A 25,972-nucleotide genomic window follows, 5' to 3' on the forward strand; every position below is an offset into this window, starting at 1 on the left:
ATTTGTTTAGGTAGCATAAATTCTGCCATGGCCTTTCAAGATAATTAAGTTTAAAGTTTGATTAAATTAATCTTGATATTATAAATAAGCTGGAATATATCGACTTTGACATTATCAAATCCAAACCAGATTTACATAATCAAAACGCAAAACCCAAATTAAATATTTACTATATAAATCTTCTAAGCTTCGAAATAAAGCAACTCCATGTACTTCTAACCATGCAAATTTCCATAATCAAAGCACAAAATCAGATTCTACCCAAAATATATTTGGGCCGAAGCTACACTACATATATATCGTCACCCTAGCTATCGCCTCATTCCTCATACTTTTCAAAACTCCCTCTCAAATTTCTCCCAAAGATCAATGGCAATGGAAGCTACACAGACAGGGACACTCGTTCTTGAATCCCAAGCGATTCTCTGGTGGCCATGGACCACGGAGGAGTATCAAAGCACCGCGACGAGGTTTAATGAATTAGCCGAACGTGAAGGAACTACCGTTGAGGTCGTGCCTTTTGGCACCCCTCCTATGGCCTTCTCTTCCCTTCTTCCCAATGTCTACGGCTTGTATATCCGTGTGTGGGCCGTCAACAACGCAGCTGCATCCGACAACCACGTAGATTCGCCCCAAGACGACGTTCTCTCCGGTTTCAGGACACGTCTCTGCGACGAAACCGATCAAGAAGACGAAGAAGTTTGTTGCATATGCCTCGATGATCTGTACCGGGGATCGGTGACTACTTTGGAGTGCGGCCACGAGTTTCATCCTGACTGCATAAGGCGGTGGCTCGTCCGCGGCCAGAACTTCTGCCCCCTCTGCAAAGCTCCCACAATCCGGTGACCAGGCAGAGCACATTGCGTGGTATTCACGTTCATGTCTTTGAATTCAAGATTCTCTTAGTTTGAATTTATTTATCTGGTTTTAGCATACAAGATTACATACTGTCGAGTCTCGGTTATTTATTTTACTGTCGCCTTGTATAACTTAAGCGGACGATGCATTTGGTTCGAAACTTGAAAAATCGGGCCCCGTGTTAACCTTCCTTTGACGGAAAAAGCTGCCTGTTCTTGGTGTGGAGCCGCCGTTCTGATCAGATCAATAAGCGGTGAAAAAGGGCTACCTTCGCAGAGCTATACTGACCGGTATAAAAGCCATGACAGAAAAGCTGCCTGCAAAAAAAGAAGTGTGAAAGCCGTTCTACCGATTAATATAAATAAGGTTGTGAACTGGAAAAGGCTGCCCTAGAAAGTGCGTTAGCTACCGACTGGTCGGATTTGGGGTTCAAGTGTGTAAGAGTTTCGCATCAAATGCATCTGATATTGAGGTTATTCACCTTGGCGACGGGATTATAAGTTTTCGAGACTTGATGTTCGTGGTTTTGTTGCTTGATCGGATACGTCGATTCACGCTTGGAGAGTCGAGTGTTTGGATGTGTCGTTTATGCCATGTTTTGTGTTGTGTTTTGGTTAACTGAGAGATACGAATATTGTAATGTTAAAACCAAGTTTATATATACAAGGGGATTTTTTTATTGTTCATATGTTTGAAGTTCTGTGCATTTAGTTAATTGTAGTTATTTTATGCAATTCAAGTTTCCATTCTGGATACAAGTTTATCGGTTTGATATGTCACAAATTTCATAATTAGTAGTAATGCATTATCCAATTTTCTACAAAAATTAAATACTTCAAACTAAATAAGCTGTTCCAGATTCTTAAAATCGGATAACTTAATCCCATCTCAGATAACAGAACAGAAGGTAACTTTTTTAGACTATAGTCAATCAATTCATCACTAGGCCAACAAATGCACGTTGAGACGCCTCTCATTCTGTTATCTGCAAGACCGGCAGAGTTTTGGGGTTCGATCAAGCCAATAACTCAATGGTAAATCTGGATACCCGATCCCTCGGCTTTCCAATCGATCCCCCAACCGTGTGAAATATGGAAAATCATTCCACACAACAGCACTATAACTGGATTAGACAAACTGGTATTTATAAGAATGATCAAAGTATCATCTTAACATAATCTGAGTACACAAGACAGAAAGCAAGATAGGAAAATATTCCAATATTATACAGTTTTGGACCTTTGGTACTAGTAACCAGGATGTCGCTCTTCTATGTCGGGATATCATGCAAGAATAGCCTTTCAACGTCCCAAGCTTTACCGGTATAAGATAAGGAAGAGAATAGTTTTAAGAGACATCAAATGTGCAGATAATTTTCAAGTTATTGATCATATCTCTATCAAGTTAATCATATAACCAGAACAGTATACATACATAAGTTATACTCCTAACACAGGGGCTTTTGCATAAAAAGAGGTGGCAGAGAGTAGCAACGAAGTTGACACTATAGCTGCAGCACATGAATGACTTAACACGGCGCCATATGCTTACTACTTCATTCGGAAACTAAACTGATTTTCACGAATAAACAGTGGGGGCAGCAAGAAACTTACAGCCATGTTCATCCGCCATTCTTCAATTACAGACCACTGTTGCACTGCTTAATCTACAATACACCTTCTTCAACTTGCTGGACTGTAAAATACCAAGAACTTTTGAATCGTTGAGCAAAGCATCATTACTCCTGACAAAAATCGTCTGTTATCTCAGGCCCGCAACAGGGGCTTGACTGGTGGAAGAACTGATGTAGTTACCACAAGCCAGTACGCTCTAATGTAACGACATCTTTCGAGTTTCTGTGAGGAAGTTCCTTCACTCACAGCTCTGATTGTCTCCTAATTTTTCGTCATTTATAACTAACAAGAAATTCAAAAAGTTTAGCAAGCAAAATACCAATAGGTGGAGTTGCTGGTAGCTTAATTGTGTTAAATCTGATGGAAGCAACCACAACTTCAGCATTATAGTAATAACACTACAGATAGGTTTTATATATTGGGGTTTAATCAAGCTTTCAACATAATAATAACTATGCGACAATTACGACTTAATCCAGCAGCATAAATACAATCTATCTAGGCAAAAGAAACCAGCAGAGCAAGTGAACTATCATGATTGCCAAAAACCAGAATCAATGGACTAACAGTCAAGAAACTGCAATTAGAGTTGAAACACTAAGCAAAATGAACAATGCTTTGAATAAAATAAACCTTGTTCAAACACTAGGCAAAGCTACCAATAGTCTACCACTAATTCACAAACAGATTCATCATCTACTCATACCCTCAAAATCTGTAGCTTGTTCGAAAACGCAATCGCCACCCAATCAGGCTGCGAATACGACCACTGCAGCTGCTCAATCTCCGCCCCGGCAGTGTAAGCCAGAATCGGGTCCAATCCGCCCTCCACCGGCTGCCCCATCGACGAGAGGTCCCAAATCAGAGCCTGCGAATCATCCCCCGCCGTGCAAATGTGGCAGGAGCTATGCGGAGCCCATGCAATCGCATTCACACCGGCCTGATGCCGCTGCAGCTCCACCACCGGCAGCGTCGGGAAGCGAATATCCAACACCACGACCTTGCTGCTGTCCATTATGATGGTCGCCATGTATCTAGGATCCTGCTTATTCCACCCCAGCCGCACCAGCGGCGTGTCCGGCTCGGAGCTCTCATAAATTATAGTCGAATGCTCCTTATCGCGGAGATCGAAAACCCTAACCGAGCCGTCGGCGGAGACCGAGGCGAAAACGCCAACGCCGCCCCACGCGATGTCGTAGACCTCCTTATCGTGCGCGATTAGCTGCGTATCCACCACCTCCTTCTCGATGTCCCAAATCGTGCAGGTGGTGTCGATGCTGGAGGTCCCGATCCGGCGCGGCTCTGCTTCGTTCCAGTCAAAGGAGGTCAACGGACCGGAGAATTCGCTGTTGCGGTTGTTGTTGAGGAGGCTCTTGAGCTCGACGCGGCGGGGGGAGTCGGAATCGGAGATTTGCCAGAGGCGGAGGAAATCGGAGGAGGAGGCGAGGAGATCGGGGCGCTGGCAGTCCTTGTCGGGGACGAAGATGAGCTTGGTCGGGGGGTAGGGGTGGTCGAAGGAGAGGTCGGGGCGGATCTCGCCGGTGGAGTCGTCGAGCTGGACGATTTCGACGCGGTTAGGGTACTGCTCGAGGAGGCTGGAGATGGCGAGGCGGTATTTCTTGTCCTTGCGGACGCTCCAGTTCATGGCGTAGATGTGCCATGGGGCTTCGTACGTGTAGATTTCCGAGCGCCGCTGCTGCTCGTCGGAGCCGTCTTGGTTTGGGTCGCTGATTGCCCCCATTTTGCGGCGCGGATTTGGGTCTCTCTCTTCACTCTCCAACAGTGGAGAAGAAATGCCGCACGCGTGATGTGGTTGTACCTTAACGTACAAATACTCCCTCGTCTCCAAAAAAAATAAAAAAATAAAAGGATATTTACGCCTAAATTAAATTTTTAAAAAGTTGATTTTTTCTTACTAATATCATAAATATTATCTTTATTTCACATCAGTAAAAAAATTCCGGATATATTAATAGATTGAAGAACAAATTTAGAGGGTGTGCTTCAAGAAAAACTATTCTCAAAGATTGAAGTTATTATTGAGAAATTACGAAAAAAATGATATTATTTGTCGAAATTTTTTCATTAATGTAAAATAACAAATTCGAGATAAAATTCATAATATTATTTGCCATTTAAAGTTCATGGGAAAAATCTAACTTTTTAAAAATTTCAATAATATTAGATTGTCAATATCCAAAAAATAAATTAGTACTACTACCTTTTTGAGACTGTCTTTCAAAATCAAACAAATCATAAATTATGAAAATTCAACAAAATAAAAATCTTAGACAACATTTATAACAGACTCCTTAATGATTAATACTCGTTCAATTACCTTCTTATGAATTCTTATTTTTTTAATTCATTATTATTTTATCAATTATTCATTAAAATGGTACGTTTTGTTAATTTTATAGGGATATTGGAGTATTTTATTTGGAATCCAAATAAATACAAAAATAGGGAATAATGCTCAGCTGTTTATTATGCATTACTCTCTTTGTCCTAATTAAGTTAAATTAAAACTTTTAAAGAAGAAAATAAATTATTTATATTAACAAAAATATAATAATAAAATGATTAACACCAAAATAACAAGAAAAAAAAAAAGCAGTAATTAAAGAATTTAATATCGCTTCATGTACCATTTGAATGATATGCATTAATGAATATACTTTTGCCCCTTAACTTCAAAAATTTGCTAAAAGGCTAAAAATATTCTTGAATGATAATGTATTAGTGAATATACTTTTGCCCCTTAACTTTAAAAATTGCTAAAAGGCTACAAATATTCAAGAATATTAAAAAAACCCTCTAGTGATTATATTTATACCACGTCATAGAGATTAATGTTCTAATAAATTTGTCTAGATACTGTAAATTGTTCTAATAAAACTTTAGCAATAAAATTGTCTAGAGAAATAAAACAAATTGGGGCAAATACAAAATATACGTATTTTCGCAGGGCCTCGTGAAGAGCTGTGATTGGTCATTTACTTAAACACAGATAAATTCCACGAACTCCCTTTTTCCAGTTTTATAATGTTTCATTTCATTTGGCGCTGCAATTTCATAAATTTCTTAATCAAGGCCAGCCACCATCTCACCAGCTGCAGATTTCGCGCAGCTTCTGCAAATGGAGTAAAGAAGAATTATACTATAGTATTTTTTTAATGCTCTACTTTATTCTTGTCACTGCGCGAAAATAGTTAGGGTTTGCCATTGCAAATCACCATCAATTCGATCTGCTGCGTCGTTTTGAGAATTTGCCTCGCTGCTTCCGCCAATCCTCGCCGTTGGTGGTACGTTTGATTTGACAAATTTCCCCTCTGTTTGGTAATTTAATCGGTATTTACTCAATTTGCTGAAAAATGACGCTAAGATCAGTTAAATTGGTAGAATAGGGTTTTCGTATGCTCATTGTTGTGTTCTTAATCTAAATGAGGTTTATGCATCGGATTCCAGTGATTTTGTGATGATTAGTGTTATCTGCTGATTTTTGTGCATTTTAGGCTGTGAAGGTAAAGACAGTGCATTGCAGCTGGAGATACTGCCTGTTAATCGACTTGTAGACTGGCAGTTTGGTTCATATTGGAAGTGGATTTTGTGATAGACGCGTGCATTTGTTCGTAGGATCTCTGTTGTGTTTGTGGGAGTGACTTTTGGCTCTTGATGTGGAGTTCTGTCCATTTATTCAGCTTTCAAGGATGAAGAGGTCGAAAGGTGACTATTCGAGTGCTAGAAGGATCAAATTATCGTACATTCTGTTGGCTGCAGCTGGGTTGTACTTGATCCTTATTTTCTTCAAGTTTCCTGATTTTTTGGAGAGTGCAGCTGTTTTAAGTGGGGATGAAAGTGCCAGTGTTTTCGATGGATTTTCAATGATGGATGAAAAGAATGCTGAGATCAGTAAATCACGTGTTAGTTCTGATGGGTTCCACAGAATATTACATGATAATGAAAATCAGGATAATCCCCTAAAGCCAGAACAAAGCACTACACAAATGCAAAGAGATCAAAAATCGGTAACAAAGGCCTCACAGCAGCGCTATGGTCGAATAACTTCTGATATATTGAGGCGAATGAATAGGACTAAAAACTTGTCTGCAATGGAAAGAATGGCGGACGAAGCTTGGGCGTTAGGATTGAAGGCGTGGGAAGAGGCAAGCAAGTATGACGATAAAGAGATTGACATGAGTACTATACTAGAAGGGAAGCCTGAGTCATGCCCTTCTTGGGTTTCAATGGAGGGAGAAGAACTGGCCAAGAGGGATTTTCTTATGTTCCTTCCATGTGGTCTTGCTGCAGGCTCTTCTATCACAGTCATTGGAACTCCACACCAAGCTCACCAGGAGTATGTACCACAGCTTGCTAAAAGGAGGGTTGGCGATGGATTAGTTTTAGTATCACAGTTCATGGTTGAGTTGCAAGGATTAAAGGCTGTACACGGGGAAGATCCACCGAAGATTTTGCATTTGAATCCTAGATTAAGAGGTGACTGGAGCCATCATCAAGTAATTGAGCACAACACGTGTTATAGGATGCAGTGGGGAACAGCTCAGAGGTGTGATGGTTTGCCTTCCAAGGGTGACGATGATATGCAGGGTATGCTTCAGTTATTGTTCTTAATCTGCTAACATTGCATCCATTTTCAGTATACCATTTTTTGTATATGTCAATTTATTGAAGGATATAAAATGTCCTGATTCCTGACATCATATGATATGGTGACTGAAGCATATTTCTTGCGCAGCCGAAGCATGAAGGACTCACATTAACTTTCCAGTTGGGATCTCCAGATTATCAGTGTTATTTTAGTTATAGGGCCGCCAAAGCATGAACTCCCAAAATCCACCTTTATCTTTTATGTTTTTATGGTCAATAATCCCCGAAATGTGAGGCTATTGACCTGCCCTTATTAAATGGAAAAAGTCAAAGTGGTACATATTAATTTCATTAACTGAACTAAGGTAACCTTCATGATGTGAAGTACATGGGCTCCCATAAAAAATTATGCCTCTATGGTTCTATTTGTTATGCCGTTCTGGATTGTTTGGTGTTACAAACTTATGATGCTCATCTACTGATTTTGCGATATCTCTTTTTTCTCTTTGAACTTTGATCTTATAAAAAGTCTAACATGTAATCCTTGCAGTTGACGGATACTTGCGGTGTGAAAAATGGATGCGCAACGATATCACTGACACAAAAGAGTCCAAGATATTTTCGTGGTTTGAGCGCTTTATAGGGCGTGCTAAAAAACCAGAAGTAACCTGGCCATTTCCCTTTAGAGAAGGACGGATGTTTGTTCTGACCATCCGTGCTGGAGTTGATGGATATCATATAAATGCAGGGGGGCGTCATGTGACATCATTCCCATACCGAATGGTAAGTTCCAGCTGTTTTCACTGCATAACATCTACATTTATTGAGTTTCTATTATCAATTTTTAGTCGGACCACTGTTAATGTGATGGCTTTCTATGCAAAAGAGTTGGGTAATCTTTATTAAAAGGATCTAATATGTACTCTAATTTTTTGAACTTTTCATTTTATCTTAAGGTAGATGCTCTGTTATGGAAATTATACATGATTCTTATTATTTAAAATTGCTGTTCATTGAGCGAACTTTTATCAGATACGAGAGCTATACTTAGCTATCTACTTGTAGATTCCTTAGTTCCTGAAAATCCTAAAAGATATTCTTGTTTCTTGATCCTATTGTTACTTCTTGTCCAGGGTTTTACACTGGAAGATGCAACAGGGTTAGCAATCAAGGGTAATGTGGATGTTCATTCAGTATATGCTACCTCTTTGCCAACCTCTCATCCAAGTTTCTCACCCCATAGAGTATTAGATTTCTCTGAGAAATGGAAATCCCATCCCACACCCCAAGGTGGTGTTCAGCTCTTTATTGGGGTTCTTTCAGCCACCAATCATTTTGCTGAGCGTATGGCAGTAAGAATGACATGGATGCAATCTATGTCAATCAAGACCTCTAAAGTAGCTGTTCGATTCTTTGTTGCACTGGTATTTTTCTTTCAATTCTGGGTAAATTTTGTTTGGTCATCAATTTACTGAAAATAAAATAGGATAATTTTCAGGAACCCTCATTAAACTGTAAACTCAAGTTACTCAACTGTATCTCTACTTTTTTTAATTAATAGTCATTCTAAAACTTCAAAATTTATAAAATATACTATATGTATATACATACATGCGGTTGTGTTTATGTATATCTGCATGTTTTCTCCTTTCTTCATCTGAAACCTGTCACATTACAGTTCCTGCTTCAGTGCTTCTTACCACAATTTTTAGGCATTCTCTGCTGTATGTAAAATGACAACATAAGTAAAATATGGTCTTAGAGATGGTTTCAGAGTTTCTGGCATACATTTGAGCATTAATCATCCTGGAAAATAATCTGATAATTACTTTTTTCCATTGAGATGCATATTTGTACTGTCTGGTGATTCATAGGTTTTTTAATGTGTAACATAGATACAGACACATTTTATTTGAAATGGATTGCACATGTGCAACACATGAAATATGAGAACACGCTATTGATGGATGTTAGTCATTATGTTTGGCCAAACTTGTGGAGAGAGTGTTTATATTACAATGAATATTGATAGCAGTCCTATTGTACTCCTTTCTAATTGAGATGCAAAGATGGTGAAAAGATGGCATTGGCAAATATATTTCGGTTTGGCGAATGGTATACCATTGTGTACATTGCTTTCTTTATGGTATGAAACTTGGTGGGCTGTCATTTGTGAGTAAGCGTGTTTCTGCAATTTAATTAGTGATTACTAGCTACAGTTTGACCCACTTGAAGAGAATGTTTCTGTAGAACACAAGAAGTGAGGTGAATGCAGTTCTGAAGAAGGAGGCTGCTTACTTTGGTGATATAGAGATTTTGCCATTCATGGACCGTTACGAGCTTGTAGTTCTTAAAACTGTTGCCATTTGTGAATACGGGGTATGATACTATCTCTTCTTCGTTTGGTCTCTTGTAGTAAGATATTAACGTCTTCTAACCGGCACCTATATTTCATTCTAGGTTCGAAATGCAATGGCAGCATATATTATGAAATGTGATGATGATACTTTTATTAGGGTCGAGAGAATCTTAATGGACATCGAAGGCTTGTCACCAACAAGGCCGTTGTATCTGGGAAATTTGAACCTATTGCACAGGCCTCTTAGAACAGGGAAGTGGGCTGTCTCTTATGAGGTTCGTACATTCCCTTGTGTAAGAACAAACACGGTTCATGTTTGTGCCACAATCAGTATTGCCATATCCACAATCGTATTTACTATAAGATTGTCCTCTCTAACCACAGGAGTGGCCCGAAGAAATCTATCCACCCTATGCCAATGGACCTGGATACATAATATCAAGCGACATCGCCAATTACATCGTCTCTCAAAGTGAAAACCATAGCCTACGGGTTAGTAACATCTTGCAATTTGATCACTTCTTCCCGAGGAACATTGAAATTTTACTATTTACCCCATTATGCAGCTATTTAAAATGGAGGATGTGAGCATGGGAATGTGGGTCGAGCAGTTCAACAGTACAAAGCATGTTCAATATTCTCATAACTGGAAATACTGCCAGTACGGATGCATGGAGAACTACCACACCGCACATTACCAATCCCCTAGACAAATGGTATGTTTATGGGACAATCTGATGAAAGGGCATCCTCATTGCTGTAATGTTTGACGTAGGCTGAAATATTTGTCTCTTCGTACATACCTAGTCATGTGTAACTCTGCCTCCATGATTTTGTCGATGAGGGATGGCCTTATGCTTGGTAATGTCTTACTTCTACACAAGGCCTAGGCCAGTAGAAGTCGTATGCCATCATATCTGCTTGTTAAATGTTTTTTAGGTTTACCCTGATTTTCACCGATGCTCAAGTGAGCTGAGCTGTCCAAGCTGTATAGGATGGTGTAATGTAATGAAGAGCACTTCCCCTCCATGTCCAAATTTTGTGGAACACTGATCTTGAAAACTTGCGTAAGAAGTAGCTGTGTAGTTCTGCTGTAGCATTCTCATTAGTTACAACATCTGAAGTTCACTTTATAGTTGCAGTGTACCAAATTACCAATATGGGTTTGTTTATTTCTTTTGGGTGTCGGTAAAAGGATAATGAATTGCCGATGTGAGTTTGCGTATGAGTCTCAAACGAGCGACACATGGCTTATTTTATCAAAACCAAACTGCTCTTGGTTCAAGCTAGATTTGGGGCTTCAGCTTGGACTACGGAGCAAATTGGTTTTGATTATTTATGAAAAAAGAGCTGTGTCGTCGCGCTGGTTTGAGACTCATCTGCGGACTAAACTTAACATCGACAAATACCAGGCAATGTGCAATTACGGGTTAGGACAAACAGTCTGTTCATGTAGCTACTTGAAGGCAATAGTGTTCGAGTTGTTTTGTTTTACACGGTACTATTCTGTGTTTTAGATTTAACAAGGCTACCTCTTATTAAATTTGTTTTGGGAATAGTTCAAAAAATTGATTGGCTGCGAAGTATGACACGTCATTAGCTATAGGGAGTCAGTAGGTTCTGACATTAGTAACTCGATATGAAAAAAAAAATCGATGATTAATTTTGCTTTAGGCCCACAGTAGCAAATAATTGGTGTCTAGATTTTATGTTTGAAGTACTATATATAAAAATCAACTTGTATTTTTGATATATTTTCGATATAATTTTGATATATGAGACTCATGTATTATTATATCATTATTCATGTCGTATTATACAAGTGTTATAAAAAAATGAGATTAATATTCACTTATTTATTTTCGTAACACACTAAATTAATTTTAAAAAATCGTGTCGAAAGGAATGAAACTCGAAATATTCTACTTTCGCGTTCACATTGAGATTGAAGGTTTGAAGGCCAAGATCGGAAATTTGGAATAGCCGTCACTATTCGCAGCATCCACGTCCATTGTTTTCCCAATGCCATGTGTTCAACAATTATTTCTTTCATTTTCATTTAGATAAAATGATAGTGGTCTTCACTTCATCAAGATTTTATTCGTAATGTATCAGAAATAATATTAATCACACGTCGATTAATTTTTTTTTGTATGTTTATATATCAGAGATCAAATGGGACCCATATAAACAAGAATATTGAAAATTTTGGCATATTGAGAATTTAAGATGGATATGTTTGACCAATTGTGTGGACAATTAGGTTCCACGCATAATTGAGGGTGGTCTCGCTGACAGTTTTGTAATGAATAATTCGTAGTACATACCAAAAAATAAAATTCGATTTTGGTGAGGCACTTAATTAAAATAATAATCGGTGCATTATGATTTGATAGATAATTTTATCTCAAAATAGAAGTAATTAAGACCTGTGATTGTGAGCTCAACTCGTTTAGTCTCTCAATCACTAGGGATCATAATCGAATACCCATTCTATTTTGACTCAAATCATAAGAAATAGTATAAAGGAAAGTCGGTATAAAAATTTAATAAAATGTAAATTCTACTTTTATACATTTATTTTATAATGAAATATGAGTTAAATGAATTAATAAAATGTATACGATAAAAAATAGAGTAAATGAGATGCTAAATGGATAAAAAAGAAAATATGAGGATATTTGTTCTTGATATGTTTTTTCTCTGTAGTTGGTCTTTCCATTAATGAGAAATTTATTCATTATTAGTAAGTACTCCGATAACAAAATCTAGTGAACGAGACAACGAACAAAAAATGTATCAACATGATATATTGAAAAGATATTTAAATAATTTTCAGGGTTGCCGGCAATTAAATGTACTAATAAAGTAAATCTGACTTTGAGATGATACTGAAACAAAAAGCAAGTAGTAGTATGATTTTCAATACTTTCCCCCAAAATGGACTTTACAATTGGCCTTAATTTGTCGGGTAAAAGCATTACTAAAAGCCATAGATAAAAAGTAGTTGTAATAAAAAATATACTCATTCGTTATAATATTGTATATGGGGACAACCTTTTTCTATTACAATAATACTACTTGATCAATGAACAATATTTTATTTTTCGTAACACATTTTAATATGATATAGAATGTTATAGAAGCACGTATAGGCACACTTGGCATGCTATAATAGTACACACACGTAATAATCAATGTCACACACCTAACCTATAGTTTGGTGGTGTCACTTTCTAATCATGATTTATCCACACAATATCAAGATTTTATCAGATAGCATAGTCGACATGGACTTTGTAATTTAATTTCTCCATTAATATTTTCATAAACATGACATACACGTACTTTTTTGTATTGTCCTAATCTACACCTTCTGTTCTGGTTAACAGCCTACTTTATTTGACTTGTAATTAACACACTTGACACTACTTATGTATCTAGTTGGGGTTAGAAATTCATAAATACAGTAATTAATGTTCTCAGTTATAGCATGTGTATAACCATTCTTTTTTAGGGAATAATCATTACTTATAAGTTTATAACATGCAATAACGGCAAGAAATCTAGCGAAAAGGGTAATTTAATTACTAGACTTGGGCCATCAACAACAATGTATAGCGTATGCAAAAAGATTTAAATTTTAAATAATTATATTATCCACATATATTACTCCTATTAGAGTATTTCTTTCCTCTTCGTTGTATATTACAATTATAATTACGAATAAAACGAAATTAATAGTTGTTGCAACATATAGTCATTGGGCTATTACTATTGTTGTCCTAAATTTAAATATATTCAAATAAAAGAAAACAAAAAAGCGGGAAGGCGTCACGGTCATTATGGCCGCACGACTTGCATACCGATGCACGAAGATACGTGTATCAACCTCGTGACTATAGTCTATAGATATTGAGCGGCATGCATACTTTTTCTGTTCTTTAAGCACGACGTTGTATATGCTCATAAGCGTGAAGCTCTCTCAAAAATAAAAACTTAAATGCGCGCATCAAATTTAATAACACTAAATATCAAATTTAATCGAATTTCTCGATCCTTATAACGAGGCAGGAGCTGTCTCACCTGAATGAGCCATTTAGAAAGCAAAATCCATTCGTCTCTGCTATAAATAACTCCTTCAACTGCCTCTCTCAACGGTTACTACTTTCTCCTTCTCTTTCCAACGCTTCTACTTAACTTCACATTAATTGGCATCGCAATTCTAGAGAGAGAAAAAAGCAAGCGCCATGGATTTCAGCTCGTTCCTGACGTCGCTGGGGACGTCGTTCGTCATTTTCCTGGTGCTGATGTTCCTCTTCACGTGGCTCTCCAGGCGCCCCTCCAACCACGTCGTCTACTACCCGAATCGGATCATGCGAGGGATGGACCCCTACGAAGGTATCCGCCTCACTCGCAACCCGTTTACTTGGATTAAGGAAGCCGTCTCCTCCACCGAAGCTGACGTCATCAAGCATTCCGGCGTTGATGCCGCCGTCTACTTCGTCTTCCTCTCCACCGGTACCGTCTACATTACTGCGAATTAGCTCAAAATTGAGGTTTAGAAAATGTAGAATTAGAGTAATTAGGAAGGAAGCTGCTATCTGAACAGTATCGTGAACTTTGCTGTGTGATTAATTTTGCTTATGCTTGGTTGCTGGAAATGTAATTGCAAACTGGACATTCACACTCATGAGCTGGAAATTGGGGGTTGAAGCTAGATCTATCTGTTTTGTGTTCAATTGATGTTTTGGTGTCTAATTTCGTTTTCAATTTGACTGATTAAGTTTAGTTTTATACTGTTATTGATTGATCTGGTGCAGCATTGGGGATACTGGTTTTCTCGGGGATTCTTCTTCTTCCTGTGCTTCTTCCTATTGCTTATACTGCTGAGAACAAAATAGACGCTAATGAAACCACAAGTGAAGGGACTTTCAATGAACTGGACAAGCTATCCATGGGGCATATTGCAGTTAGTACTGTTCCTTCTCTGTTTTTGTTATTGTGGAATGATGTATCTGCTTAATAACATTGAATTGTTGGTGGATAACAGCAAAAAAGCGACCGGTTATGGGCATTTGTGGCAGCTACGTATTGGGTTTCTTTCGTTACGTATTATCTCCTGTGGCGATCGTACAGGCATGTTTCGAAAATGAGAGCTGAAGCTCTTATGTCGCCTGAAGTGAAAAATGAGCAGTTTGCTGCCCTTGTTCGAGACATACCTGCTCCCGAGAAAGGTCAAAGCATTAACGAACAGGTGGACTCGTATTTTAAGGCAATCTATCCAGATACATATTACAAGGCAATGGTGATCACAAACAATAAAGTGGTACTTGTTTCGACACTCTTTTGCATCTCTCCATCAATGTTTTGATTCGCCATAGCCTTTCTCTAGGTGTGTGCGTGTTTTCTCACAGGACATTTGGTGATCATATCGCGTATTGTAACTTGTCACCTTTTTTTCTCAGGCCAACAAGATTTATGCAGAGTTGGATGGATACAGAAAGAAGCTTGCGCGTGCAGAAGTCATCTATGCCGAGTCTAAAGGGACTGCTAACCCTGAAGGAACGAGGCCGACTACTAGAGCTGGCTTTATGGAGCTTATAGGTAAAAAGGTTGATGCACTAGAGTACTATGATAAAAAGATAAGAGAGCTGGTTCCAAAGTTAGAATCCGAGCAAAAGATCGCCCTGAAGGACAAACAACAACCTGCAGCTGTGGTTTTCTTCAATAACAGGGTAACTGCAGCAGCCGCTGGACAATGTCTGCACGATACAATGTTGGATAAATGGACAGTCATGGATGCTCCTGAGGCCCGCCAGTTGCTATGGACCAATCTTTCCAAGAATTTCTATGAGAGACTGATCCGGCAATATGTCGTCTATTTCATAGTGTTTCTCACCATCTTCTTTTACATGATACCTATTGGGTTGATTTCGGCTCTGACTACTTTAGCTAACCTGGAGAAGTTGGTCCCCTTCTTGAAACCAGTGCTGGAACAGTCTATGATCAGAACAATCCTCGGGGCATACTTGCCTCAGATTGCACTTATATTATTCTTGGCACTGTTGCCAAGTTTCTTGTTGTTCCTATCCAAGGCCGAGGGCATACCTTCACAGAGTCATGCGGAAAGGGCTGCCTCCGGGAAGTACTACTATTTCTCGGTTCTTAACATATTTATTGGTGTCACAGTAGGTCACACACTTTTCGATTCGTTCAAAGCTATTGAGGATAATCCAAACAGTGTATTCGATGTACTAGCAGCAAGTCTTCCAGGAAGTGCTACTTTCTTCTTGACTTTTGTGGCTTTGAAGTAAGACTCTTTTGCCTTTCTGAACTAGTTATGGTTTGTATGTTCTCAGCGAGACTGTCATTTCTTGCACCTGTTTTTTTAAAAAAATTCCAAGGGTTCAACGTTGAAAAATAGGGCTTTTCATGAAAAGTCCTTTTATTTTGTACTCATTCTTTACATCTTATTTTGAGTTAGCCTGCTGTGGTGAAATTGGACATCATCTCCGTAATATATCTTCGTCTTGATGGCTTGTAAACAGACTCAAATGCGCTACTGACTTTGTGCCTTCAGGTTCTTTGTTGGGTATGGGCTTGAGTTATCACGAATAGTCCCGTTAATTATTTTTCATCTAAAGAAGAAGTATCTCTGCAAGACTGAAGATGAATTGAAAGAAGCTTGGGCTCCGGGAGATCTTAACTATGGGACAAGATTTCCAGATGATATGCTCGTTCTGACAATCGTTCTCTGCTATTCTGTCATAGCCCCGGTAATCCTTCTATTCGGAGTGTTGTACTTTGGTTTGGGATGGCTTGTTCTACGGAATCAGGTGATTCTCCTCAAATCTCCTCCTTCAAGTTAGCTTTATAGACGGAGTAAAACATATATGACACTGACCCTACATGTGCCTCTCTCGTTTCCATAATCCATCCACAGGTGCTCAAAGTTTATGTGCCTTCCTACCAGACTTACGGCCGGATGTGGCCCCACATGTACAACCGCGTTGCAGTGTCGTTGCTCTTGTATCAAGCCACGATGGTGGGCTATTTTGGTGCAAAGGAGTTCGTCTACACTCCGGTTCTGATCCCACTTCCTATTTTGAGCCTCCTCTTCATATACTTCTGCACGATGAAGTACTACCGCTTCTTCCAGTCGACAGCGCTGGACGTTGCCTGCCGGGAACTGAAGGAGACTCCCAATATGGAAGGCGTGTTCAGGTCGTACGTTGCATGTAGCTTGAGTACGGAGAAGACGGCCGAAGTGGTTCAGTTTGTAGATGATTTGGCTCACGTTACCAGACCAGGTTCTGCGGTTTGATGTAAGTTACATGTTTTAGGCTTTGTATTTTGCTCTAGAATTGTCTTAATTTATTGGGTAATAGCATTTTGTTTATAGTTTCCACAAGGTTTGTTGTTGAGAGATTCTGTGGTATATATATCTAGTGATAGGAAATTTGTATGCCAAAATATGGTGTGTATTTGTGAAATTTAGAGAAAAAATGATCTCCTTTTTCCTGATTATTATGGTCTATGTTTTTTATTCAGGAAACAATGTTTATTCAAATTTGTACTCTAATTGTTAACTAAACTTCTAAAATGTATAGTACAAGTCCAAGATGTTTTATGTTCATATTTCCAGCTACTACTAACTCTTCATGCCTCCGCTCTATTATTATATTCTCCCTCTATCCCAGTTTATTCGGCTCTTTTTGTTAATTTGGATCGTCCCAACTTAATAGACTGCTTTCATTTTAACATAATAAAACAATTACAAAGTTGGCATTTGGAATAGTTGGTTAAGTGAACACTTAAATAGATGAAAAATGTAGTTGGGCCTCGTGAAAGTCCATCCTTGTTCCAAAAGGATCATTGGACCACCCTTCCTAATGTTTTTAAGCACAACATAAAAGATTGAATTTTCATTTAATAATAATTTAAGATGCACTTCAATTTTTAATTTAATAATTTTTAATGTATGTATACTTATTTAATTATTCATAAAATTCTAGCCCTGTAATCCAAATTTTATGGGAAAACTAATCTTTCGAAACTACAATTTTTAAAATACGATTCCAGAAAATATGAGTTATGAAATATCAAGATAATTTATTATGATTCTGAATTTATATGGATCAATTAAATTTGGTCAAATATTTGACATAATAGTTGCAGTGATCAAAATTTTAGTTGAGATAATTATTATAATATAATAAGATGATTCGGAATTTTAGAATTAGATATAATTTCTTGTTATTAATTGATAATAATAATAATAATAATATTATTATCACTATTATCATTATAAATTAGTTATTATTATTGTTATTATAATAGTTAATTATAATGCACGATTTTGTAAAATTACATTAAGATTTTATTACAACAATAATTAATGATGCAATAAGATTAATTCTGTTGGATTAAAGAATCGCTGAATAGATCAAATAAAGGTTTTCCAAATACATAAAAAACGCCTTTTTCATTGAACGTGACATTCAAACAAAGAGAATCATAATCACTTGATCGCGGGAGCTTTGTAGAGTGGGCAGAAGTTCTAGCCGCAGACGAGCCACCGCTGTATGCAGTCGGTGTGAAATTGAAAACATCTTGCGGCAGTGTTAACAGACAAGACCCTGATCAAATACACTTCAAGGGCAAGTAACTCCTTCATGTGCAGCAACTTGAATCAAACTGATCATTGTCCCTTGGTTTTCTTCCATGCTCCATGGCCGCCATAGTATTGCTTCAGATTGAAGAGCACGGGTCCTAGGCATGGCTGAAATGAAATATGACTCAAGTAATTAATAATTTTATAATTGAACTAAAACACAATAAATTTGAAATGAAGGTTAAAAGAAAGTTGAGTTAGTAGAAGACCTTGAGATGCAAGGAGCAGATGAATGGATGATATTAGGAACTGATGAGATGCAGAGACAGATTACTACTGCTGGTGAGACCCTCTTCTTCAACCTCCTCCTTGAAGTTCTCCATTGCTTCCTTGTCACCCCGAAAAAGTATAGTAAGTTGAAGGCTCTCATTACCAAGCTCCTCTTGCTCTACCAATGTTCTCATTGCTGAAATGCTCAAAGATGCGCTGCAAAATCTCAACTCAATATGTCCGAGCGTTGCTATTTCTCCTATGCCTGAAGGGAGCTCAATCAATTTAGACAAATCTCTTAGATTAAGATTTTCTAGGACTGGGAAATGGGAGTTGTCAGCATTCCAACAAACCAAATCACCACAACCATAAATACTCAAGTATTTCAAGTGACAGAATTTGCCCTCAACAGGGGTCCAAACAGATCCAATGACTGAATTTTGTAGCAATGTAAGCTTTACAAGATGGGGCAATGATCCAATCATCATTGTCAACTCTTCCCAGTCAACACCACAACCACTTAAAACCAGCACCTGAAGAGAACTTGGGAAAGTGAGGCTCGTAGCGAACTTACGCCACTTGGAATTGCCATCGAACTTTAATGATAGGTTTTGCAGCTGATGGAGGCAGCCAAGATTGCGGGGACAGTAATACCAACTTACTTCATCACAATATGATAACCGTAGTTCTCTGACATTGGGAATTCTCTTGCAAACCTCTTCACTAAGCCTGAAATTCTCCACTTTCAAAAGTGTGTATAGATTTATCATAACCATGCGATTTGCTTGATCTACGGGAAGAGGATCAATGAGACAAATCATGTCGACATCAATCTGCCTAAGCTGTACCATCTCCCAAATCCCATAAGGTGCAATTACTTTTGATTGATTTGGTAGAAAAATTGTTAATATTTGCAGATTCCAAAGCAATGATATCGACGAGGGAAGATAATAAAGAAACCGGCGAGGGATATAAACAAGACTCACATTAAGATACCGCAAGTTAACTTGCTGAAATATAGACTCACTTATGAATGTTGTAGCAATGTTACTCAACGTTCTGAACAATTTCATGTCATTCAGCTTGTTTATACCGTAACGACCTCCGTTGCATATCAGACAACGGACTGGGGCATCCGTGGTTATATTTTCATGATTCACCTCTCCATTGATTATAACCCGGCGCTCCCTAGTTATGCCTCGTGAAGTTTCAAACACTGATAAAAACTCCTCTTTCTTGGCAGTTTGCAGGCACAATTCTCTTACTAGATCATGTATTTTAAATCTACATACGTCTCCCTTATAGTCCCAACAATCCACTAATATGAGATTTCTCATATGAAGATCCCGTAAATAATCCGCTGCAACCTCTTCCAGGCTGCAAATGCGACAAAGTTGTATAAATCCCTCAGCAATCCAAAGTCTAAGAACATCCTCCCCGTAAATCTGTTCATCTTCTGGAAATGTTCCAAGGATTAGGAAACATGGCTTTAGATGAGCAGGCAAGTATCTATAACTCAAAGATAACACATTCAAGCATTGCTCATCGTTCCCTGTAGAATACAAAATTGATTGCGCAACATTCTCCCAGTAGGCTAGAGCCGTTGGGGACTTCCTGAGATGGCCTCCGACAACAACAATTGCGAGGGGAAGTCCTTTGCACCGTGCTACTATCTTCCTTGCAGTCTCCTCCAACTCAGGAGGGCAACCTTGCTGCTTTGCAAATGCATTTTGACAAAATAGATGCCAACCATTGGCCTCATCCAGAAAACTCATTTCAATGCCATAACCATTATCTCCCAAGTGATAAGCTACATCTGCAAGCCTAGTAGTCACCACGACTCGGCTTCCATTATTTGTATCCGGAAACAAGGATTTCACATTCATATCATCCCAGACTTTGAGGTTCCACATATCATCAAGAACAATAAAATACCTATGTCCATATAAACTCTTGTATAACCTTTCTCGCATCTCATCAACAGTTCCACTAGTGGATCGCCTCAGACAAGACAAGAGTTGTGCCAAAATTTTGTGAATGCTATACTCTTGAGATATTGTTGCCCAGAGGCAAACATCAAAGCGTTGCACTATATATGGATGATGAAATGCATTTATGGCCAGAGTAGTCTTACCGATTCCCCCCATGCCTTGGATGGGGATGACTCGTCGACTCAAGGGACCTCTGGTGAGCAGATGCATAAGTCGAAGTAAGATATCTTCTAATCCGACCGTGGAAGAGGTGAGAAGAGGCGTTGACTGTGTGGATAATGATGATGGTGATGGATATGTGGACGGCTCTAACAATCCACTTTGTGAACTCACGATGGATGCCTTTCTCTTCATGTAATCCAATCCTTGGGTTGCTTTGTGCAGATCCAGCAGGAATCGAGATGATCGCGTGTTTCCACAACGGATCTGATGCACCATATGTGCTTTGATCACACCTTCTGCCACTTGAGCTGCACGCGCAATTCGCATCTCTAAAGCTTCTGCTGTTTCTCTTCTGGCACCATGGGAATTGTCGTAGCTTTCCATGAAATCGATCAGGAACCAGACAATATCCCAAAGGGAGTCAATCTGTTCTTCCTCAAAGGTATAGTTGGGGTGATCGTAGATAAGGCGGAGATCATTTTGAAGAGAAACTAGAGCTGCGAAAGCTGCTGCCATGGATGAATCTCTGATTTCTGGTCTTTTTTTGTTTAGCGAAGATCGAGAATTTGAAGCCTGTTTATTTGATGAGATTTATAATGACCTCGGATATAAGCCCGTTGACCCACTAAAATCTACTAGTACTATACTCGACTTCAACTAAGGGAGTAATAACTTTTTTAAAAATATTAAAATAAAATATATACTATACTCGACTTCTGCAAACTTTAATTAATAAAAGTTCTACCACTCCACCACAAGGGCTCATGAAAAATATAAACACTAAATATTCTTATACTAAATCATTAAATTTTTTATTCACACAGACTAATTCGTTTAATTTTATATTCTAAACTTTAATTCCACTATAAAGTCACTAATTTTATTACTTTTGTAGTAATATTTTTGATATATAATTATTAGTTATAGTTTAATGCTATTTACTAAATATTAAAATTGTACAGTATATATTTAATTTATATACCCCATCTATTAATATTGAAGCATATTTTCATTTGAACTAAATAACACTAGTTTGTATTTAAGTATGTACTCCCTCCGTCCCAAGATAAGCGACTTACTTCTTTTGGGCACGTGATTTAAGGAATGATATTTAAATAAATTAAGGTGGAGAGAGTAAAGTATGAGAGATGGAAAAGTAGAGGAGAGAAGAGAGAATAAAGTAGGTGGAGAATAAAATAAGAGAGATGACTTTTTGCTAAAAATAGAAATAGGTCACTTATAGTGGGACACCCCAAAAAGAAATACAAGTCACTTATCTTGGGATGGAGGGAGTATATTCTTTGGATATACTAATATGCTAACTAATTTTAAACTGCTAACGTACATCCAATCATCCAATCACGTGTGGCAAAGTGGCATGAAAAATGCAATATTGTAAACACAAAAATGCAATATAAATTTGTAGAAGTGATAGATGAATTTTGTGGCAGCCAACGTATTGGGTTTCTTTTTCGTTACGTATTATCTCCTGTGGCGATCGTACAGGCATGTTTCAAATATGAGAGCCGAAGCCCTTAGGTCTCCTGAAGTGAAAATGAGCAGTTTGCCGTCCTTGTTCGAGACATACCTGCTCCCGAGAAATGTCAAAGCATTAACGAACAGGTGGACTCTTATTTTAAGGCAATCTATTCAGATACATATTACAAAGCAATGGTGATCACAAACAATAAAGTGGTACTTGCTTCGACACTCTTTTGCATCTCTCCATCAATGTTTTGATTTACCATAGTCTTTCTCTAGGTGTGTGTGTGTGTTTTCTCACCGGATATTTAGTGATCATATCGCGTATTGTAACTTGTCACCTTTTTCTCTCAGGCCAACAAGATTTATGCAGAGTTGGAAGGATACGGAAAGAAGCTTGCGCGTGCAGAAGTCATCTATGCCGAGTCTAAAGGGACTGCTAACCCTGAAGGAACGAGGCCGATTACTATAGCTGGATTTATGGAGCTTATAGGTAAAAAGGTTGATGCACTAGAGTACTATGATAAAAAGATAAGAGAGCTGGTTCCAAAGTTAGAATCCGAGCAAAAGATAGCCCTGAAAGACAAACAACAATCTGCAGCTGTGGTTTTCTTCAATAACAGGGTAACTGCAGCAGCTGCTGGACAATGTCTGCATGATACAATGTTGGATAAATGGATTGTCATGGATGCTCCCGAGGCTCGCCAGTTGCTATGGACCAATCTTTCCAAGAACTTCTACGAGAGACTGATCTGGCAATATGTCGTCTATTTCATAGTGTTTCTCACCATCTTCTTTTACATGATACCTATTGGGTTGATTTCAGCGCTGACTACTTTAGCTAACCTGGAGAAGTTGGTCCCCTTCTTGAAACCAGTGCTGGAACAGACTACGATCAGAACAATCCTCGGGGCTTACTTGCCTCAGATTGCACTTATAATATTTTGGCACTGTTGCCAAGTTTCTTGTTGTTCCTATCCAAGGCCGAGGGAATACCTTCACAGAGTCATGCGGAAAGGGCCGCCTCCGGGAAGTACTACTATTTCTCGGTGCTGAACATATTCATTGGTGTCACAGTAGGTCACATACTTTTCGATTCGTTCAAAGATATTGAGGATAATCCAAACAGTGTATTCGATGTACTAGCAGCAAGTCTTCCAGGAAGTGCTACATTCTTTTTGACTTTTGTGGCTCTGAAGTAAGACTCCTTTGCCTTTCTGAACTAGTTGTGGTTTGTTTCTTCTTAGCGAGATCAATCTCTTCTATTACGATCTTAATGAATCCTTCATTTCTTGCACCTGTTTTTTTTTTTCGAATTTCAAGGGTTCAACGTTGAAAAAAAGGTTCTTTTCATGGTTTACATCATATTTTGAGTTGACCTGTTCTGGTGAAATTTAACACCATTGCCAAAATAAATCTTTGTCTCGATGGATTGTGGACTGACTCAAATGCGGAACTGACTTTGTGCCTTCAGGTTCTTTGTCGGATATGGGCTTGAGTTATCACGAATAGTTCCTTTAATAATTTTTCATCTAAAGAAGAAGTATCTCTGCAAGACTGAAGATGAATTAAAAGAAGCTTGGGCTCCGGGAGATCTTAACTATGGGACTAGATTTCCAGATGACATGCTCGTTCTGACAATCGTTCTCTGCTATTCTGTCATAGCCCCGTTAATCCTTCTATTTGGAGTGTTGTACTTTGGTTTGGGATGGCTTGTTCTACGGAATCAGCTAATTCTCCTCAATCTTCCTTCATGTTAGTTATTCACTTATTTGAAATCTGTGAATTTTATGATGAGTTAGGTGGGATTTAGCTTTATAGATGCAGTAAAACATGTTACACTGACCCTGCATTTGCCTCTCTCGTTTCCATCCACAGGTGCTCAAAGTTTATGTGCCTTCGTACCAGACTTATGGCCGGATTTGGCCCCACATGTACAACCGTGTTGCAGTATCTTTGCTCTTGTATCAAGCCACGATGGTGGGCTACTTCGGAGCAAAAGAGTTCATATACACTCCGGTTCTGATCCCACTTCCTATTTTGAGCCTCCTCTTCATATACTTCTGCACCATGAACTACTACCGCTTCTTCCAGTCGACAGCGCTGGACGTTGCCTACCGGGAACTGAAGGAGACTCCCAATATGGAAGGCGTGTTCAGGTCGTACGTTGCATGTAGCTTGAGTACGGAGAAGACTGCCAAAGTGGTTCAGTTTGTAGATGATTTGGCTCACGTTACCAGACCAGGTTCTGCGGTTTGATATAAGTTACATGTTTTTCGTTTTGTATTATGCTCTCATAATTGTCTTAATTTATTGGGTAACAGCATTTTGTTGATAGTTTCCACAAGGTTTGTTGTTGAGAGATTCTGTGGTATATATATATCTAGTGGTAGGAAATTTGTATGCCAGAATATGGCGTGTATTTGTGAAATTTAGAGAAAAAATGGTCTCCTTTTTCCTGATTATTATGGTCTGTGTTTTTTATACACATTTTTTTTATGGGAAACAATGTTTATTCAAATTTGTACTAATTGTTAACTATAAGATGTTACAAGTCCAAGATGTTTTATGTTCATATTTCCAGCTGCTACTAACTCTTCATGCCTCCGCTCTACTATTATATTCTCCCTCCATCCTAATTTATTCGGCTCTTTTTGTTATTTTGGATTGTCCCAATTTAATAGACTGCATTCATTTTAACATTATAAAACATTACAAAGTTGGTACACATTTGGAATAGTTAGCTTAGATAGATGAAAAATGTAGTTGGGCCTCGTGAAATTAGTTATTATTCTTATTATTATCATAGTTAATTATAATGCACGCTTTTGTAAAATTACATTAAGATTTATTACAACAATAATTAATGATGCAATAAGATTAATTCTGTTGGATTAAAGATTTGCTGAATAGATCAAATAAAGGTTTTCCAAATACATAAAAAACGCTTTTCACTGAAACACTTGACATTCTAACAAAGAGAATCATAATCGCCGGAGCTTTACAGAGGGGGCAGAAGTTCTCGCCGCAGACGAGCCATTGCCATATGCAGTCGGGATGAAATTCGTGGCTGCAATCCAATGTAGTCACCGATCCACGGTACATATCGTCTAGACATATGCAACAAACTTCTTCTTCATCTTGATCCGTATCGTCGCAGCGACGTGTCTTGAAACAGGAGAGAATGTCGTCTTGGGGCGAATCCACATGGCCGTCAGATTGAGGCGACCAGAGCCTGACCACGACGTCGTAGCCTTGAAAGTGCAAGACCTTAAGAGTAAATCCATCATGCGCCGCTGCTTCATCCCAACCGTACATCATCGTCGCGTACTCCTCTAACTCCTCTGCGCTCACTGGCCACCGTAAAATCGCTACCGGCTCAACCTCAAGAGTATATGTCTGTTCCATCGCCATTGGTTTTGGTATGAAATTTGATAGAGAAAGAGAAACTATGAAAGAGAAGCTTTAGGGTTTTGAGAAGTGTGACGAATGACGTGAGCTTTGAAGATATATATAAGTTGCTTTAGCTCAAATTAATATTTTAGGAAAAATATCTGATTTTGTGTTTTATTATGGAAATTTTAATTATTGAGACTCGCATGGAATTAAAGTAACTTTTGTTATTATAAATGAAATTGAATTTTGATGAGACATCCCAATATGGAAGGCGTGCTCAGGTACTCTCTGCCTCTCCTATTGTAACGTACTCCCTCCGTCCCATTGAAGATGATCCATTTTTCTTTTTTGGTTTGTCCCAACCAATATGACCTATTACTTAAAATGAAACATCTTTATCTCTACTTTATTCCTCTCTCTCTTATTTTACTTTCTCCTCTTAATACACAAAATATAAGTGCATAAAATCCCGTGGCGCCCAAGGAAGGAGTCATCTTCCTTGGGATGGATGGAGTACTTTTTTCGTCCTAATTTATTCAGTAATTCTTCTTATTTGGATCGTCCCAACTCGATAGATTGATTTTACTTTAACAGT

The 25,972-nt window shown here is 38.3% G+C and overlaps 4 protein-coding genes and 1 pseudogene across 9 annotated transcripts; 3 read left to right on the forward strand and 2 right to left on the reverse strand.

The window, feature by feature from the left end:
* Positions 1-1,755: 1,755 nt before the first annotated feature.
* On the reverse strand, positions 1,756-4,310 carry LOC125196109 (WD repeat-containing protein LWD1-like). 5 transcript variants are annotated; one of them, XR_016128993.1, is made up of 3 exons: positions 3,199-4,309; positions 2,472-2,774; positions 1,756-1,981 (listed from the first exon to the last, which is right to left on the reverse strand). XR_016128993.1 is itself a non-coding variant. In XM_048094488.2 (2 exons), exons 1-2 carry the CDS (start codon positions 4,231-4,233, stop codon positions 2,597-2,599), a joined length of 1,041 nt encoding a protein of 346 aa, XP_047950445.1. In that variant the 5' UTR covers positions 4,234-4,310; the 3' UTR covers positions 1,983-2,596. The 5 variants fall into 5 exon arrangements, 3 of the variants coding, with proteins under 3 accessions (XP_047950445.1, XP_088913568.1, XP_088913569.1); XR_016128994.1 differs by lacking the exon at positions 1,756-1,981 and adding an exon at positions 1,983-2,172; XM_048094488.2 differs by lacking the exon at positions 1,756-1,981 and having other exon boundaries at positions 1,983-2,602; positions 3,199-4,310.
* A 1,223-nt stretch (positions 4,311-5,533) lies between these two features.
* Positions 5,534-10,592, forward strand: LOC125195454 (Galactosyltransferase family protein). The gene is made up of 8 exons (XM_089057141.1): positions 5,534-5,797; positions 6,008-7,100; positions 7,651-7,883; positions 8,234-8,524; positions 9,351-9,479; positions 9,561-9,734; positions 9,844-9,951; positions 10,026-10,592. Exons 2-8 carry the CDS (start codon positions 6,203-6,205, stop codon positions 10,227-10,229), a joined length of 2,037 nt encoding a protein of 678 aa, XP_088913267.1. The 5' UTR covers positions 5,534-5,797; positions 6,008-6,202; the 3' UTR covers positions 10,230-10,592.
* A 3,022-nt stretch (positions 10,593-13,614) lies between these two features.
* On the forward strand, positions 13,615-16,989 carry LOC125195455 (CSC1-like protein ERD4). Its single transcript, XM_089057778.1, has 6 exons — positions 13,615-13,980; positions 14,283-14,431; positions 14,513-14,788; positions 14,928-15,772; positions 16,043-16,298; positions 16,406-16,989. Exons 1-6 carry the CDS (start codon positions 13,710-13,712, stop codon positions 16,784-16,786), a joined length of 2,178 nt encoding a protein of 725 aa, XP_088913904.1. The 5' UTR covers positions 13,615-13,709; the 3' UTR covers positions 16,787-16,989.
* Positions 16,990-17,865: 876 nt separating this feature from the next.
* On the reverse strand, positions 17,866-21,099 carry LOC125193328 (late blight resistance protein R1-A-like). The gene is made up of 2 exons (XM_089056060.1): positions 18,346-21,099; positions 17,866-18,244 (listed from the first exon to the last, which is right to left on the reverse strand). Exon 1 carries the CDS (start codon positions 21,013-21,015, stop codon positions 18,379-18,381), a length of 2,637 nt encoding a protein of 878 aa, XP_088912186.1. The 5' UTR covers positions 21,016-21,099; the 3' UTR covers positions 17,866-18,244; positions 18,346-18,378.
* A 993-nt stretch (positions 21,100-22,092) lies between these two features.
* LOC148929474 (CSC1-like protein ERD4) lies at positions 22,093-24,446 on the forward strand (annotated as a pseudogene). The gene is made up of 3 exons (XR_016129092.1): positions 22,093-22,194; positions 22,336-23,179; positions 23,456-24,446. The product of XR_016129092.1 is annotated as a CSC1-like protein ERD4 (transcript).
* Positions 24,447-25,972: the final 1,526 nt, after the last annotated feature.

Source organism: Salvia hispanica, chromosome 4, assembly GCF_029641045.1.
Source record: "Salvia hispanica isolate PSC_SH4W2 chromosome 4, Shi_PSC_v1, whole genome shotgun sequence".
Classification (NCBI taxonomy): domain Eukaryota; kingdom Viridiplantae; phylum Streptophyta; class Magnoliopsida; order Lamiales; family Lamiaceae; genus Salvia; species Salvia hispanica.